General features: G+C 37.0%; 1 protein-coding gene across 2 annotated transcripts in view; it reads right to left on the bottom strand.

The window, feature by feature from the left end:
- Positions 1 to 5,897: 5,897 nt before the first annotated feature.
- LOC124787900 (integrin alpha-PS2-like) overlaps positions 5,898 to 15,666 on the bottom strand; it is an 837,072-nt gene continuing 827,303 nt past the window's right edge. For both annotated transcript variants that reach the window (XM_047254882.1, XM_047254881.1), the window contains 3 exons: positions 13,193 to 14,677; positions 12,813 to 13,043; positions 5,898 to 8,830 (listed from right to left, as the gene is read on the bottom strand). In XM_047254882.1, the coding sequence (XP_047110838.1) occupies positions 8,735 to 8,830; positions 12,813 to 13,043; positions 13,193 to 14,677 (1,812 nt within the window). In that variant the 3' untranslated portion in view covers positions 5,898 to 8,734. The remainder of the gene's footprint in view (positions 8,831 to 12,812; positions 13,044 to 13,192; positions 14,678 to 15,666) is intronic.

Below are 15,666 nucleotides of genomic sequence, written 5' to 3' on the forward strand. Positions count from 1 at the left end.
AATGGCAGAAAAACAATTGACATCATTTAGTTCCAGTATGATGGGCGTAGAAGGAATATGGACAAAGTTTAAACTGATTGTAAATCATACTCTGGACAAGTATGTGCCTAGTAAGTAGATTAAGGATGGAAAAGACACGCCATGGTTTAGCAATAATATTCGGAAAATGGTGAGGAAGCAAAGGCTGTTACACTATCAGTTCAAAATAGAATGTGCAAATGAAACAGGCAAAAGTTAGTAGAGATTTGTGCATCTGTGAAAAGATCTATGCATGAAACTTTCAACAACTACCACTATTCATATCACAGCAAAATATTTAGCTGAGATATGGTTCTATGTGAAATCACTAAGCAGGTCTAAGGCCTCCATCCAGTAACTCATTGACCAATTTGGTATGGCATCTGAAGATAGCGAAATGAAAGCCGAACTTTTAAATTCTGTGTCTAAGAGATAATTCATGCAGGAGAGTCATACAAACATACCACAGTTTTACCATTACCCAGAGTTCCATAGCAATAAGCATCCCCGGCCTAGAGAAACAACTGAAAGAGTTAAAAACAAACAAGTCGCAGGTACCGATAGAATCCTAGTTCGGTTTTACAATGAATACTCTATGGTATTGGCCCCTTACTTAGCTTGCATTTATGATGAATCTCTCACCCAGCGTAAAGTCCCAGGTGACTAGAAAATAGTGCAAGTGGCTCCTGTAAAGAAGAAAACTAAAAGAATGGATGCACAAAATTACAAATCAATATCCTTAACATCAGTTTGCTGCAGAATTCTAGAATGTATTGAGAGTTTGAATATAATAAATTTTCTAGATACTGTAAAGCTTATGTCCGTCAATCAGCACAGCTTCAGAAAGCATCAGTTGTGTGAAACTCAGCTTGCCCTTTTCTCACAAGATTTACTGCAAAGTATGGATGAAGGGTAGCAAGCAGATTCCATATTTCAAGATTTCTGAAAAGCATTTGGCTTGGTACCTCATTGCAGACTGTTAATAAAGGTACAAGCATACTTAATAGGTTCCCAGATATTTGAGTAGCCCAGAGACTTCCTAAGTAATAGAACCAAGTGTGTTGTCCTCGGCATTGAGTGTTCATCAGAGACCGGGATATTGTCAAGAGTGCCCAAGGGATGTGTCATAGGACTGCTATTATTCTGCCAGGATGGTTCCTTTGAAACGGCCTTCCTCATCCTTCCCTAACCCATTGGGATCGATGACCTTGCTGTTTGGTCCTCTCCCCCACATCAACCAACCAACAACTGCTTTTATTCTCTATACAGGGTGTCACATAAAGGTACGGCCAAACTTTCAGGAAACATTCCTCACACACAAATAAAGAAAAGATGTTATGTGGACATGTGACCAGAAACACTTAATTTCCATGTTAGAGCTCATTTTAGTTTCATCAGTATGTTCTTCCACCTACACTCAATGGAGCACGTTATCATGATTTCATACGGGATACTCTACCTGTGCTGCTAGAACATGTGCCTTTACAAGTACGACACAACATGTGGTTCATGCACGATGGAGCTCCTGCACATTTCAGTCGAAGTGTTCGTACGCTTCTCAACAACAGATTCAGTGACCGATGGATTGGTAGAGGCGGACCAATTCCATGGCCTCCATGCTCTCCTGACCCCAACCCTCTCGACTTTCATTTGTGTGGGCATTTGAAAGCTCTTGTCTACGCAACCCCGGTGCCAAATGTAGAGACTCTTCGTGCTCGTATTGTGGACGGCTGTGATACAATACGCCACTCTCCAGGGCTGCATCAGCGATTCCATGCGACAGAGGACATTTTGAACATTTCCTGTAACAAAGTGTTTGAAGTCATGCTGGTACGCTCTGTTGCTGTGTGTTTCCATTCCATGATTAATGTGATTTGAAGAGAAGCAATAAAATGAGCTTTAACATGGAAAGTAAGCATTTCCGGACACATGTCCACATAACATATTTTCTTTCTTTGTGTGTGAGGAATGTTTCCTGAAAGTTTGGTCGTACCTTTTTGTAACACCCTGTATACAAAAATGATTTATGGACTGGGTGGGCGGCAATCTGTGGTTTTTCCTCACGATTCTGTGGTGTATGGTAAGGTGTCAAAGTTGATTGAATTCAGGACAGAAGATGACTGACAAAATTTCTAGTTGGTGTGATGAATAGTAGCTAACACTAAATTTTGAAAAATTTAAGTTAATGCAGGCGAGTAGGAAAAACAAACCCATAATGTTCGGATACAGCATTAATAGTGTCCTGTTTGACACCATCAAATTCTTTAGATACCTGTGTATAATGTCTCAAAGTGATATGAAATGGGACAGGCATGTTAGGATTGTGATAGGGAAGGCTATTGGTCGACTTCAGTTTATTGGGAGAATTTTAGGAATGTGTGGTTCTTCTGTAAAGGAGATTGTTTGCAAGACTCTAGTGTGACCTGTTCTCGAGTACTGATCAAGCATTTGGGATCTGCACCATGTCATATTGAAGGAAGACATCGAAGAAATTCAGAGGCAAGCTGGTAGATTTGTTATCTGAAGGTTCAAACAATGTGCAAGTGTTACAGAGATGCTTCGGGAACTCAAATTGGAATCCATGGAGGGAAGACGATGTTCTTTTCAAGGAACACTTTTAAGGAAATTTAGAGAATCAGCATTTAAAGCTCACTGCAGAATGATCCTACTACCACCAACATACATTTTGCATAAGGACAATGAAGATAAGATACGATAAAAAGAGCTTATATGGAAGCACGTAGATTGTTGTTTTTCCCTTGTTCTGTCTGTGAGTGGAACAGGAAAATAGACAACTAGCCATGTTACAGGGTACTGTCTGCCATGCACCTTATGTTGACTTGTGAAGTATGCATTTATATGTAGATGTGAAATATGTGTCCAGGTCATTGGAAGATTCTTCAAAACTGTGATGTCTACTAATGAGACAAATATACTGATAAAGGACCCAAACATATCCATACCAGATACAACCACGAGAATAATGGAACAGGTTTACAACTGGCTCAAAGCAAACAGCTTAATCTTTAATATCATACAGAAATGTAATAGGCAGTTATAAACAGGTGCCAGCGATGAAGATCAGTGGATACACACTGTAGATAAGGCTTCAAGACTGAAAGACATAGGGATCCAGATGAATAATAATAAACTGAGCAGGCACCAGCATATGTGTAAGGCTGAGTTCTGCCTACTTTACACTTGTATTGGCCCACAATCTGGATTCTTAGCTACTTTCATTCAGCACTATCCATGGCATAATTTTCTGGGCCAAAGCAGCTAAGATAAAAATATTTACTTTAAGAACATATTTCAAATTTCATAATGGAAAATCTTGCAAAAACCTCTTCAGGGATCTAAGCATTTTAATGATATTTGTGCTTGTTATAAATTTTAATTTAGAATGAAGAGCGAAATTCGACCACAATACTGGAAGCAAAAATAATTTTCACGTAGATTAAGCATCTCTTTTAAAGGTTTCAGAATAGAGTTTTATATTCTGATACAAAAGTTTATAAGAGATTGCTGGTAGACATCAGGAGGGAAGTTGAAAACCCCAGATACTGAAAAATTCAGTGAAAATTTTGAAGCTATTCCTTTCTTTAAGCTACTCCTATACTGTATCAGAATATTTGGTCTAAGGGATACAAATTTCCCATAACTCAAATGTTTATACACTGATGTGATGGGAAAAAAATAATATAGAGTAATGAAATTTTGTGATACATTTGTCTAGGGACATATTTAAGTGACTGGCATTGCAAGATCACAGGTTAATGTAAGCACGAGATAATCCATTGTAAATGTGAAATGCTGGTACATAAATATCTGGTGTAACTGCCAGAATGTTGAAATCAAGCACGCAGATGTGCTCACATTGTGTTGTACAGATGCTGGATGTCAGTTTGAGGGTTGGAGTTCCATGTCTATTGCACTTCCTCGGTCAATAAGGGATGGTTTATGTCAGTTCTGGACGATGCAGGAGTTGTTGCCTGATGATGTGCCATTTGTGCTAAACTAGAGATAGATCTGGTGATCCAGCAGGCCAAGGCAATATACCAACACACTGTAGAGCATGTTGGGTTACAACAATGGTATATGGTATGTGGTCAAGTGTTATCCTATTGGAAAACACCCCATGGAATGTTGTTCATGAATGGCAGCACAACGGATCGAATCACCAGATCGACACACAAATCTGCAGTCAAGGAGTGTGGGATAACCGTGAGTGTGCTCCTGCTGTCATTTGAAATCACATCCCTGACCATAACTGAAGGCATAGGTCCAGTGTGTCTAGCACACAGAAAGCTTGACTGCAGGCCGTCAACTGGCTTTCCTCTAACCAAGACATGGCCATTACTGGCATGAAGGCAGAACTGACTTTCATCAGGAAACACAACAGATGTCCAACCTACCCTCCAATGACCTTTTGCTTGACACCATTGAAGTTGCAGAGGGCAATGGTTTGCGGTCAGTGGAATGCATGCTACAAGGCATCTAGTTCGGAGCTGTCCTTGAATCACTGAAGTAATCAATTTGTACTAGTTTGTTGTGTCACTGTGGTGCCTGCTGCTGCTCAGATTGCTGCTGCAGATGCAATACAATGCACCAGAGTCATTCTCAGTAGTGGCACGTGCACAGTCTTCTTGCGATCAAACATTCTCGTAACCATTCCTGCCTGCAATCATGTACAGTGACCACATTCCTGCCAAGTCTTTCCAGTATTGTAGAAGGAACATCCAGCTTCTCATAGCTCTATTACACAAACTCATTCAGACTTAGAGAGGTACTAATAATGGTGTCTTTGTCACCTTGGGCTGATTACTAGTTGCTAACAATCTAGCAGTCTTCAGATGTAAGATATAAAACAGTTTTTCCTCATGTTAGCAACATACAACAGCTTACAGAACTGCAGAAAATATCATAGCTTGTTCAAGAGTATACACAAAAATTAATTACAGAATACATACCATAAATCATTCTTGATTAGTGTTGGTAATAATATAATGAAGAGACATTGAAAATAAAAGAATATTTGTATAATTCTCCACTAAAGTAACTAAGTGTAAAAGATACCAAAGGCATTAAGTTGTTACAACTTAGTAACTGACACAATCAGTATTTAAATCACTTCGTAACAGAAGTCATCATATATATGATGATCTGATGTAGTGTATGTGAATAGAATGGCAGTTTCTGTCCCTACAGCATGCAAGAAATGCACACTATGGTGGACTGGGAACTGATGTCCACTAGATTTTTATGATACGTTTACATTTAGTCGTTATAATAGATAGTTCCCTACACAAATACTGTTCTATTTTTACTGCTTCTTCTCTCTATTAATGCATATTTTCAGTTTTATGACTGTGCTTCGATAACATTGGCCACAAATAACGAAAGGCTGTTTTTAATTATGTCATGTACGGATGCTGTAATTTTAAAAAAAAATATTAATGATATGTGAAGCCATAATGGCAGCAAAACTAATCAAGACTGTTTTATGGTATGTGTTCTATGATTAATTCATGTATATACTCTTGAACCCTGCTACAATATTACCTGCAGTTCTGTAAGTTGTTGTATCTTGTTAACACGAGATCTTCTTTGTATCTTAGATCTGACGATGACTAGATTGTTAGCCAAAACTATTACTGAATCCAAATAAAAAAGATTTCATGCGCGATCTTGATGGCATGGGTTTTAAATCCGTAACATAAATAATAATAATAATAATAATAATAATAATATTGTGATTAAAAATTAAGTTTTAAAGTTTTTAATACTTTTTTCATAAAACATGTTATATAACTAAAATAGTTTCATAAAGAGTCAGTTTATACTATATAGTTGCACATTTTTGAAGATTTTGAGAAGTTTTTTACTTCCACAATATCCTATGGAGAACATTAATGAAGTTTTAGCTTTTTACAGAAACAATACAAACATCTGGACATGCATGCACTCTATTGAAGAACAATAAGATATTCAGTCAAATAAACAAAGATGACAGAGTACAGGTAAAGGATATGCTGAGACTTAATACATGTTGCGTGCATCATCACATCTGTCTCCCTCTCACACTCATGCACATTCTCTCTCATTCACACACAAACTGATGAAGACAGGAGCAACTAATGCATTATACTCACTATTTCTGCAACAAAAAAGCAGTACATTTATTCACAAATGAGTGTCACAAGGAAACTACATGGTGAAAGAAAGACAACATACAATCATTACTTTTGATATTAAATAGATTTATTTACATTATTTTTATAGTATGTACATAGCAAAATATGCAGCAACCATTTACATTTTACTAACAATGACAGCAATACATTAAAAAACTTCCTGAATGTGCGTAGAAAATGCTGGAAAAGTGATGTTTATTTTCACATCAAGAATATTATAAGGCACTTTTATGATAACTTGTTAGGAACTCTTTACATTTTTTACAGCCACAGATGATGTGATTGGAATTCCATCAATGAATACTCTATGGTCATGTAGAAAAACTTTATTTTTTACCTCATATTGACCTTTTGTTTTAGAATATTTGCACACATCTGCATCAAATGGATATAACTTTTTGTAATATTATCCTAATGAGATGTGCTTAATTTCTGTAGATTTGTTACATTAAGAAGTAGTAGTTTACTAGTTAATAGCAATGAAGGATTGCAAATGAAGCTCTTATGATGAAAGTCGGTGGAGAAATGCAGGTCTTACGGATTTTTTCAGCACACATGTTAGGAATGGATGATATACTAAAACCTAGGAATATAAAAGTGAAGTAATTTCATTAAAATACAAGTAATAAATATGCAGATTACACACCAACAGACATGTACTGTACAGTAATTAAATTTTAACAAGCTCCGCTGCAACTATGTTACAAATTTCTTACAAAAATCATGATACTCACAAACAGACATACAACAGTCACACATCATATACAAATGTAATCATTCATACATGTGGCATAACGATATTAAGGGAAGACGTTACGCACATTCAGCTATTAAAAGCATTATAATTTTGTACAAATATTAAGTAAACAAAACTATCACAAAGCTTGGGTTCCTACAATTTACATACATTTTCGTTGAAATGTAGTGAACTAACAATGGCCTTACAGATTTACTACACAGAATAATAGTTGAATCTTTGATACACAGCTTGCCTTTTAAATTTTTGTGTTAAAAAAAAGAAAAAAAATAACTATGTTCAGTTGATACAAAACAGATGTGTATCTTGATCTCTAAAAAAGGTAAAGCCTCGAGTTACAGACTTTAGACAGGAGGTAGCTTCCAAAAAATTGAAATATGAAAACAATAATGCATTTTCTGTGTGCTGAAAACCTTGTAAAATAAGTTAACTGCATTGTAATGAACCTTTCTAAAACATATGCAAACAGAGGAAACAGTTTGTGTGAGGCAGAATAAAGCCATTCATAAAAAGTTTGTGAAAAATAAGGGAAATAGTTCATCCAGATCTGTAACTCTATATAAAGTGCTTTTTTGTAAAATGCATAACACTTAAATAATTTCAGGATTCAGCTCTTTGATGTATGATAGTCATTTCACAATTTGCAGTCTCTCTTCTGTACATGGTACTTATATGGTTCCCCATTCCATTAAGTCTGCCAATTTAAATACTGAATCTTGACTATCTATCTATGATGCTTACTCAAACAGTAATATTTAATTTACAAAAGATTTATTGACAGTGTTGTATTATTCATAATTTGCCATGAACAGTAAATGTCAGTTTGTGTTTTGAATAATGATTCCAACTTGATTATTAAGTGTGAATCATATCATATAAACAGGATATTTTGTAGTTACTGCATTATGCTTTTACACAAATAATATGAAATAACAGACCTTTGTTATACAGATCATTTTATAGGTGTACAGGAACATTTTTATAACAAAAAAAAGTTTTTTAGTCTTTGCTATTCATGCAACAGTGTATTGACCAGTTGAATGATTTATTTGTTCTGTGTTGCTTAGACAGAGAATGTGTGATAGGAGTGAAACCAATAAAAACAAAAAACTTGGGCACTAAAACTGGACTGTTAAGCAAACTAAACAACCAAACAAATAAATCAGTCAACCAACCATCTGTATGGTATAGTAATGCACAAGAATAACTATTGGCGTTTTGTATCCTTTATGAAGGATTTTTGCAGTCACCCCTTCTTTCGCTACAGTTAAACAGAAACACAAAGAAACAACTTATACCAGTCTCACTGCTATACTAAAGCTGCCATATTAGACTCTCAAGTATATGACACAACCATAGGTAATTCTTTCATCTATACTGTCAGATGTGTGTCAACATCTATATTCTTTTATGCCTTTTTAGGTTGGAAGTTACTGTTAATTATTCGAGTATCTACTTGACGATCAACAAAATAATAGTTCCAATAGGGACTGAACTCCAAATTCTGTACATGCATTAGGGAGTGCATGCATTACAACCTGGCATAGAAGAATATGAAAATAATTATCCTTCCTTTTGACTTAGTATTTACATTAAACATAATCATAACTGATTAGTTTAGTTGCCTCAATAACTTAAATACTGGAATTGGTGTGGAGCTTCAGTTCCAATTCAGAACATTTATCAGTCTTCTCAAGAAATGTTCTACATTTCCAGAGCCACAACTGGTACAGAAAACAGGTTACTTGTCTTCTGTTTCTATCCTTCACAGCGCTTCATCACCATTAGAGTAATGACCATTACGATTCAATGGTTCTTTCTCTGGTGTGTCACTTGGTCTGTTCCTCTTGAAGAAGCCACACTGAAATGGTTTAAATTGTTATTTTACACTTCTTTTGAAGTAATAAGACATTTCACTCACTTTACATCAAGAAAACTGTTAATATTTGTATAACTGTTATGTATTGTGAAATTAAATGATTGTAAGTTGACTACAGCTGAAAATCAAAACAATGTGGACAACGGAATGAAGAAAAATGTGCATAAAAATGATACATTATTCAGCTAGATCATCATCATCATCATTTAAGACTGATTATGCCTTTCAGCGTTCAGTCTGGAGCATAGCCCCCCTTATACAGTTCCTCCATGATCCCCTATTCAGTGCTGACCTTGGTGCCTCTTCTGATGTTAAGCCTACTACTTCAAAATCATTCTTAACAGAATCCAGGTACCTTCTCCTCAGTCTGCCCCGCCTCCTCCTACCCTCTACTGCTGAATCCATGAGTCTCTTGGGTAACCTTGCTTCTCCCTTGTGTGTAACATGACCCCACCATCTAAGCCTGTTCGCCCTGACTGCTACATCTATACAGTTCATTCCCAGTTTTTCTTTGATTTCCTCATTGTGGACACCCTCCTGCCATTGTTCCCATCTACTAGTACCTGCAATCATCCTAGCTACTTTCATATCCGTAACCTCAACCTTGTTGATAAGGTAACCTGAATCCACCCAGCTTTCGCTACCATACAACAAAGTTGGTCGAAAGATTGAACGGTGCACAGATAACTTAGTCTTGGTACTGACTTCCTTCTTGCAGAAGAGAGTAGATCGTAGCTGGGCACTCACTGCATTAGCTTTGCTGCACCTCACTTCCAGTTCTTTCACTATGTTGCCATCCTGTGAGAATATGCATCCTAAGTACTTGAAACCGTCCACCTGTTCTAACTTTGTTCCTCCTATTTGGTACTCAATCCGTTTATATTTCTTTCCCACTGACATTACTTTCGTTTTGGAGATGCTAATCTTCATACCATAGTCCTTACATTTCTGATCTAGCTCTGAAATATTACTTTGCAAACTTTCAATCGAATCTGCCATCACAACTAAGTCATCCACATATGCAAGACTGCTTATTTTGTGTCCACATATCTTAATCTCACCCAGTCAGTCTATTCAGCTAGATATATTTAAAAAAAATTCTTAATTCAATACTGCATTGACAAAACAAGATGAAAATGTTTTAGTATGGGATATGATATTTCAGCATACTGTTCTCAAATGGTGACTCTGAAAACTTCATATCATGGATGGAATAGGCTACTGCCTGTTACCTATTATAAACAAAGTAAAAAAAAAAATAATGTGTGGTGCCTTCAGTGTACATATGGGCCAAAACTGTACTGGCTAGAGGGCTGGAATCTCTATGTAAAATCATCTTCACAATTAATTTACAGACAACAGCATATCCCACGATGCACAACACAGATTTTAAAAGATTAGGTCGACTAGTATGACTGTGTGTATTCTGGTAAGAAAGATAATGAAAATGTATGGGGAGTTAGAACCTACAGAATTAACGTTTTGTGATGTTAATGAATCATTTGACTGCATATCACACAACACCCTGCTGGGCAAGATGAACTATGGTGTTACTGGTGTTGTTGTGAAAACCTCAGTCCTATACAGAAAACAGTTGACAGTATACATCTGATGAACAACATCATGGAACAAAAGCTAGAATATACAATGCCTTAGATATCCATACTTTTGTCTCTTCTATTTTAATATTTATAAATAACTTGGACTCTAATGAACAGATTTTCTAATTTGCAGATGGTACGAGCTTATACCTAATGCAAAAATCCTAATAAAGAAATTCATGAAGCTGAGGTATTATTCACGATGGACAAAGAGCAACTCCTGCTAAACAGAATGAAAAGAATGACATATATGTCTGCTTGTGTCTGTATATGTGTGGATGGATATGTGTGTGTGCGCGAGTGTATACCCGTCCTTTTTTCCCCCTAAGGTAAGTCTTTCCGCTCCCGGGATTGGAATGACTCCTTACCCTCTCCCTTAAAACCCACTTCCTTTCGTCTTTCCCTCTCCTTCCCTCTTTCCTGATGAGGCAACTGTTTGTTGCGAAAGCTTGAATTTTATGTGTATGTTTGTGTGTCTATCGACATGCCAGTGCTTTCGTTTGGTAAGTCACATAATCTTTATATATATATATATATATATATATATATATATATATATATATATATAATAGTAAAAAAATGGTGGCAGTGAGAATCAAACCTCAGCTGACAAACTGCCAGTTGGCATGCGCTTGAGCACTTAGCCACAGCATCGTTACGTCAGAGGGTGTCCAAAAATCCTTCATACTCTACACGAAAATCTTTAGAGAGCATTTTACCTTTTCCTATGGCCTACTCAAAATATGCTATGAATTTGAAAGGCACATCTTCCTGTTTCTACTCAAATAGTCTGAACCAAATAAATGAGCTTCATCTCAAGCCCACTGCTTCTTAGATTTAAATGCACTTTCAAAGAGAAATATTGACCTGGTGGTGCGAGCAATGTAGCACCAATCAGCACTTGACACTGGTTTCTACTTATCTTGGAGAGGGCACTACAAAACTTGTTTTTGTCCATTTCATTTGCATACTAACATGGTGCACTCTTAATACAATTTCTGGCTCGCATTCAAACAGAAATGGCATAATTTAAGTTCAGTATTTAGGGTGCTGTAGCACATGATCACCAGCTGCTGTTGTTATCAATCCACTACATGTTTGTTTCTTTTATAAGCTGTAAGCTGGTTATTGTGGATAAAGAGGTGGGGCTTGTCTCAGCAACCAGTGTCATCCCCAGCATCCTCTGCTCAGGATCCAAGTTAAAGTGTGCAGTCTGTATGTCATTGTACTTTCATTTCCAAGCATTGGTGTGATAATGAGTGAAACACTTTTCAGAAGTTAAGGAATACTACAGCTAACCAGTTGCCTTACATTTTTGTAATCCATACTGACGGCGTGGAGAGGGTAATTTTGCTTGAAATACCTCATTATGTCTGAGCTCAAAATATTTTCTAAAATCCTACAGCACATGGATGTTGATGTAATGGAGAGTACTTTTGTGAATAGCTTCTGCTACCTTTCCTGTAAATGATTGTTTTCTGTGCTTCCTTTCAACTACTGGGAACAGTTTTTCGTTCCAGAGGCCTACAGCATATTATGGTTCCAATAAGGGCTAATACAACCCAATTTCTATGTAGGACCTGACAGGGATTCATTATTCAATTTTAGTGATTTCAGTTGTTTCTCACAGACACTAATATCAAAAAAACTAGTTCCAACAGATATCACCAAAATAAACAGGTGTACTGGGCAAACTCCAGGTGGATGAGTCTCAATAAAACCTACAATTGTTGTGCCAGGTTAGTAAAATATTACATTAAAGCTTTGCCTTGTCTGACACTAGATAGTTTTGAACTCTTGGTACTTCACTCACAATGACGTGGCTCTTGTGTGTACAGATAATTTCCCACATGAAATATCTGTGGGTTTTTACAGACTTTGAATGTTATCACTGCATCACTGTTCAACCTTCACAACATATCATTCAATTTTTGTGGAATCTTGACTCGAGCATTGCTGTGTGGATCTCTCAGTTAATGTGAGTAACAAATGATTTGTGTTAGTTTCTTGTGAGAGACTACAGTAGTGATGAGACCCGAATTCTATGTGCATTATTCTTTGTCCCAGTGCAGATTTTTGTAATAAAGATCAAAATATGAAAAAATGGGAAGCTACTACTACATAATAATTTTTGTAACACTTGTGCAGGACTCTTGATTCTTGTAACAGCTGGAGAAATGCAAAAAATTAAAATTGAGAATATGATCCACACATGAACAAGATGTAAGGCAAATAGAGTATAATGTAAAAAAGAAAAAAAGGTAAATTTTCAGTATAATTGTATTGAGATCTAGATTAAATTAAACTCTGTATATGTGTTACTAAGGAAAGAAATGTATTTTGAGTGTGTTTGTAATGCATACCTTCCAAAGCAACAGTATTAACAGCAGCAATATAAGAACACCGGCACATGCAGACAAAACTACAACCCACAAAGGCACAATCTCTGGCTTTGTGGGTACATCTGTTGATATAGCATCAGTAAATACTTCTTCACTTCGAATGATAGGACGATATGGCTTGCCAATGTAGGGCAGTTGAGTAACTTGCATTGCTAACAGTGAAGATACACGAAGTCGTTTGTTTGAAGCCACCTATAGAAGAGGAAAATGTAAAAATGAGAATACAGATTACAGTTTGATAGGTGTAACTTCTATTAAAGGTTTAATTAATTGGGGTTTTGCTTACATTTAATTCTCAATAGACATTATTAGAAAAATAGTTACAAAAGAGGATCATTTACCTTCTTAAGTGTTTGTACCCATGCTCGAGAGCGTATCTGTATGTTCACTTCCTGATCTTTGGTAAATTTCTTGATTACACACTTTAGTCGTACACAGTTTGTGGAATTACACTGAAGCAGCTGATCGAAGTCAGTATCTGCTTGCAGGTCCCTTTTGTGCCTACCATAAGGCACTGCTCTATCTTGCTGATAAGGAGTTCGATGTGCAGTGATGGTTTTCTTCTGAGAGCTGTATGTTTCTGTATATTCAGATCCGTCATCATAATAATCATCCTCATCATCCTCATCATCTTCTTCTTCTTCTTCAGCTTTCTCTTCATCATAATCTTGCTCTCCATCAGCTGTACTCTTGTGTTGTTCTTCCCAGTGAATGGTAGCTCCTGGATGGTTACTACTCCACTGGCGAGAAATATACTGTTTCACACCACTCCCATTATCTTCATTGCTAGTTGCACTGTATTCTATGCTGCTTTGAGTCATACCTCCTCTCACTTCTGGAGATGGATAATAATATGAGCTGCCTCCTTGTACCTCATGTTGTGAGCCACTTGAATCATTCAAATTGGTACGTTTTCCCTGCTGAAGAACTGTGTTTGAGCCGCTGTTAACCCAATAGTGCCTCAGCTGACCATCAGAGGCTGTGGAACCATGAAGCAAAGTTCCCTCAAAATTATCAGGTGATGGAGTGGGCTTTCCTCCTGCAAGTTGCCATGCAGGGATAAACCGGATTCCACTCTCAGATTCATGTGCTCCTTCATCAATATGACTGTCACCTGCAAGAGCAGATCCATTGTTAAGGGAATGATATGAAGAGGATGATGTGAATTTATGAAATGTGCTAGAAGAGTTATTTGCTCCATCCGAAAAATCGTAAGTATCATCGCCATCATCATGATCATCACTTGACCACTGTGCAGAGGAGGACCCAGTATCATCAGAAGTAGTGAAACTATAATTTTTATAGTGATGTACTGGTTTGTCATTCTCTCTCCAAGTGACTGAGTAGTTGTGAGAAGTATGTATCTTCTTTTTATGTTTCCCTATTTTGTCACCCAGTCCATAATGAGATGTTTTATTGTAACTTTCATGGCGACCAGCACTACCTTCCTGCAGTGTTTCACTGTGTGGTACAAGACCACCCCAACTCTTCGAATAAACAGCTCCAGATTCACCAGTACTAACATTTTTACTATCACTTGTGTGTTGATTATGTTTCTCACTGCCCATGAAATCACTTTTTCTGGGTTCTAAAATATCACCAGCCTTCTGTATATGCTTCTCTTCTAGGCTTCCACTACTTCCTTGTATCTGAGTTCTGCTTTGATGTGAACCATTACTGAAAGTCTCATAATGAGTACTGGTGCTCGATGTTTTGTGATATTTCTCTGTGCTCTTTTTTCCTGAAGCTGAGCTGCCTTCCACTTCCACTGTTCCATATTGTGAATGATGAGAAGCTGCTGCTATACCTTTTTTCTTCTGCTCAATCTGCAATCAGAAATGGAAACATAAAGCATACATTTGGAATTTCAGTACTTAAAATTAATTTGAACTTATTCCCAAAGTGAAATCTTCTGCAACAGTGAGTAAAAGCCAAAGTGTAGCAGGAATTATACTGGATGGCATCTACATTGATAAAAGCCAATATGTAAGTGTATACATGTATATGTGTGCATGTTCTAGTATAACTCTGGAATTCCTAGAATAAATTCAGCCAAACTTGGTACACACAACTTAGTGTCAGTCGCAAAAATATCACAAAGATAAAATTAGAGAGATCAGAGCCCACACAGAGGCTTACCAGATATTGTTCTTCCCACAAACCAGTCGCACCTGTAACAGGGAAAAGGGGAACAGACACTGGTACTCAAAACACACTCTGCCACACACCATGAGGTGGCTTGCAGAGTACAAATATAGATAAACTGGGAGAGAAGTACTGTGGATGTAAGATGTCCTGGCATAGTGTAGTTGGCAAAAGAAGACTGCTGATAACTGGCAGCACTCTTGCCAGTTTTCAACTGCGAAATGCAAGTGGCAGCAGGTGAAAACAATAACTGTCTACAACACTGAGGTGTTGCCATAGAGATGCGCACAAAATTGTGTAACGTGATTTCTTGATGTAGCGTTTGGCGCAGCCATGCTAAGCTCACATCAACTGTCAGGGATCTTCTTTTGCCAATTCTACTACAGCACCCGTATTAGTGGGGAAATAGTAGGGAAGTGATGAAACTGAAGCATAACTCTGGGACGCCTGGGGAAATTTCAACCAAACTTTACACATATATGACTTTCTTTTTGGAAAAATATATTGTTGAATAGAACACCACAAGCAGCTGAATACCCATTCCATCATCATCATATGTATTTGTACACAATAAAAACACCAGAAAATGTTACCATTCTTGTACTTAACAGAAAGTTGTAATGTAAAAAATGTGATACAAGAATGAAATGAGAACACATAACTACCATGT

The sequence above is a fragment of the Schistocerca piceifrons genome, chromosome 3 (assembly GCF_021461385.2).
Source record: "Schistocerca piceifrons isolate TAMUIC-IGC-003096 chromosome 3, iqSchPice1.1, whole genome shotgun sequence".
Lineage (NCBI taxonomy): Eukaryota > Metazoa > Arthropoda > Insecta > Orthoptera > Acrididae > Schistocerca > Schistocerca piceifrons.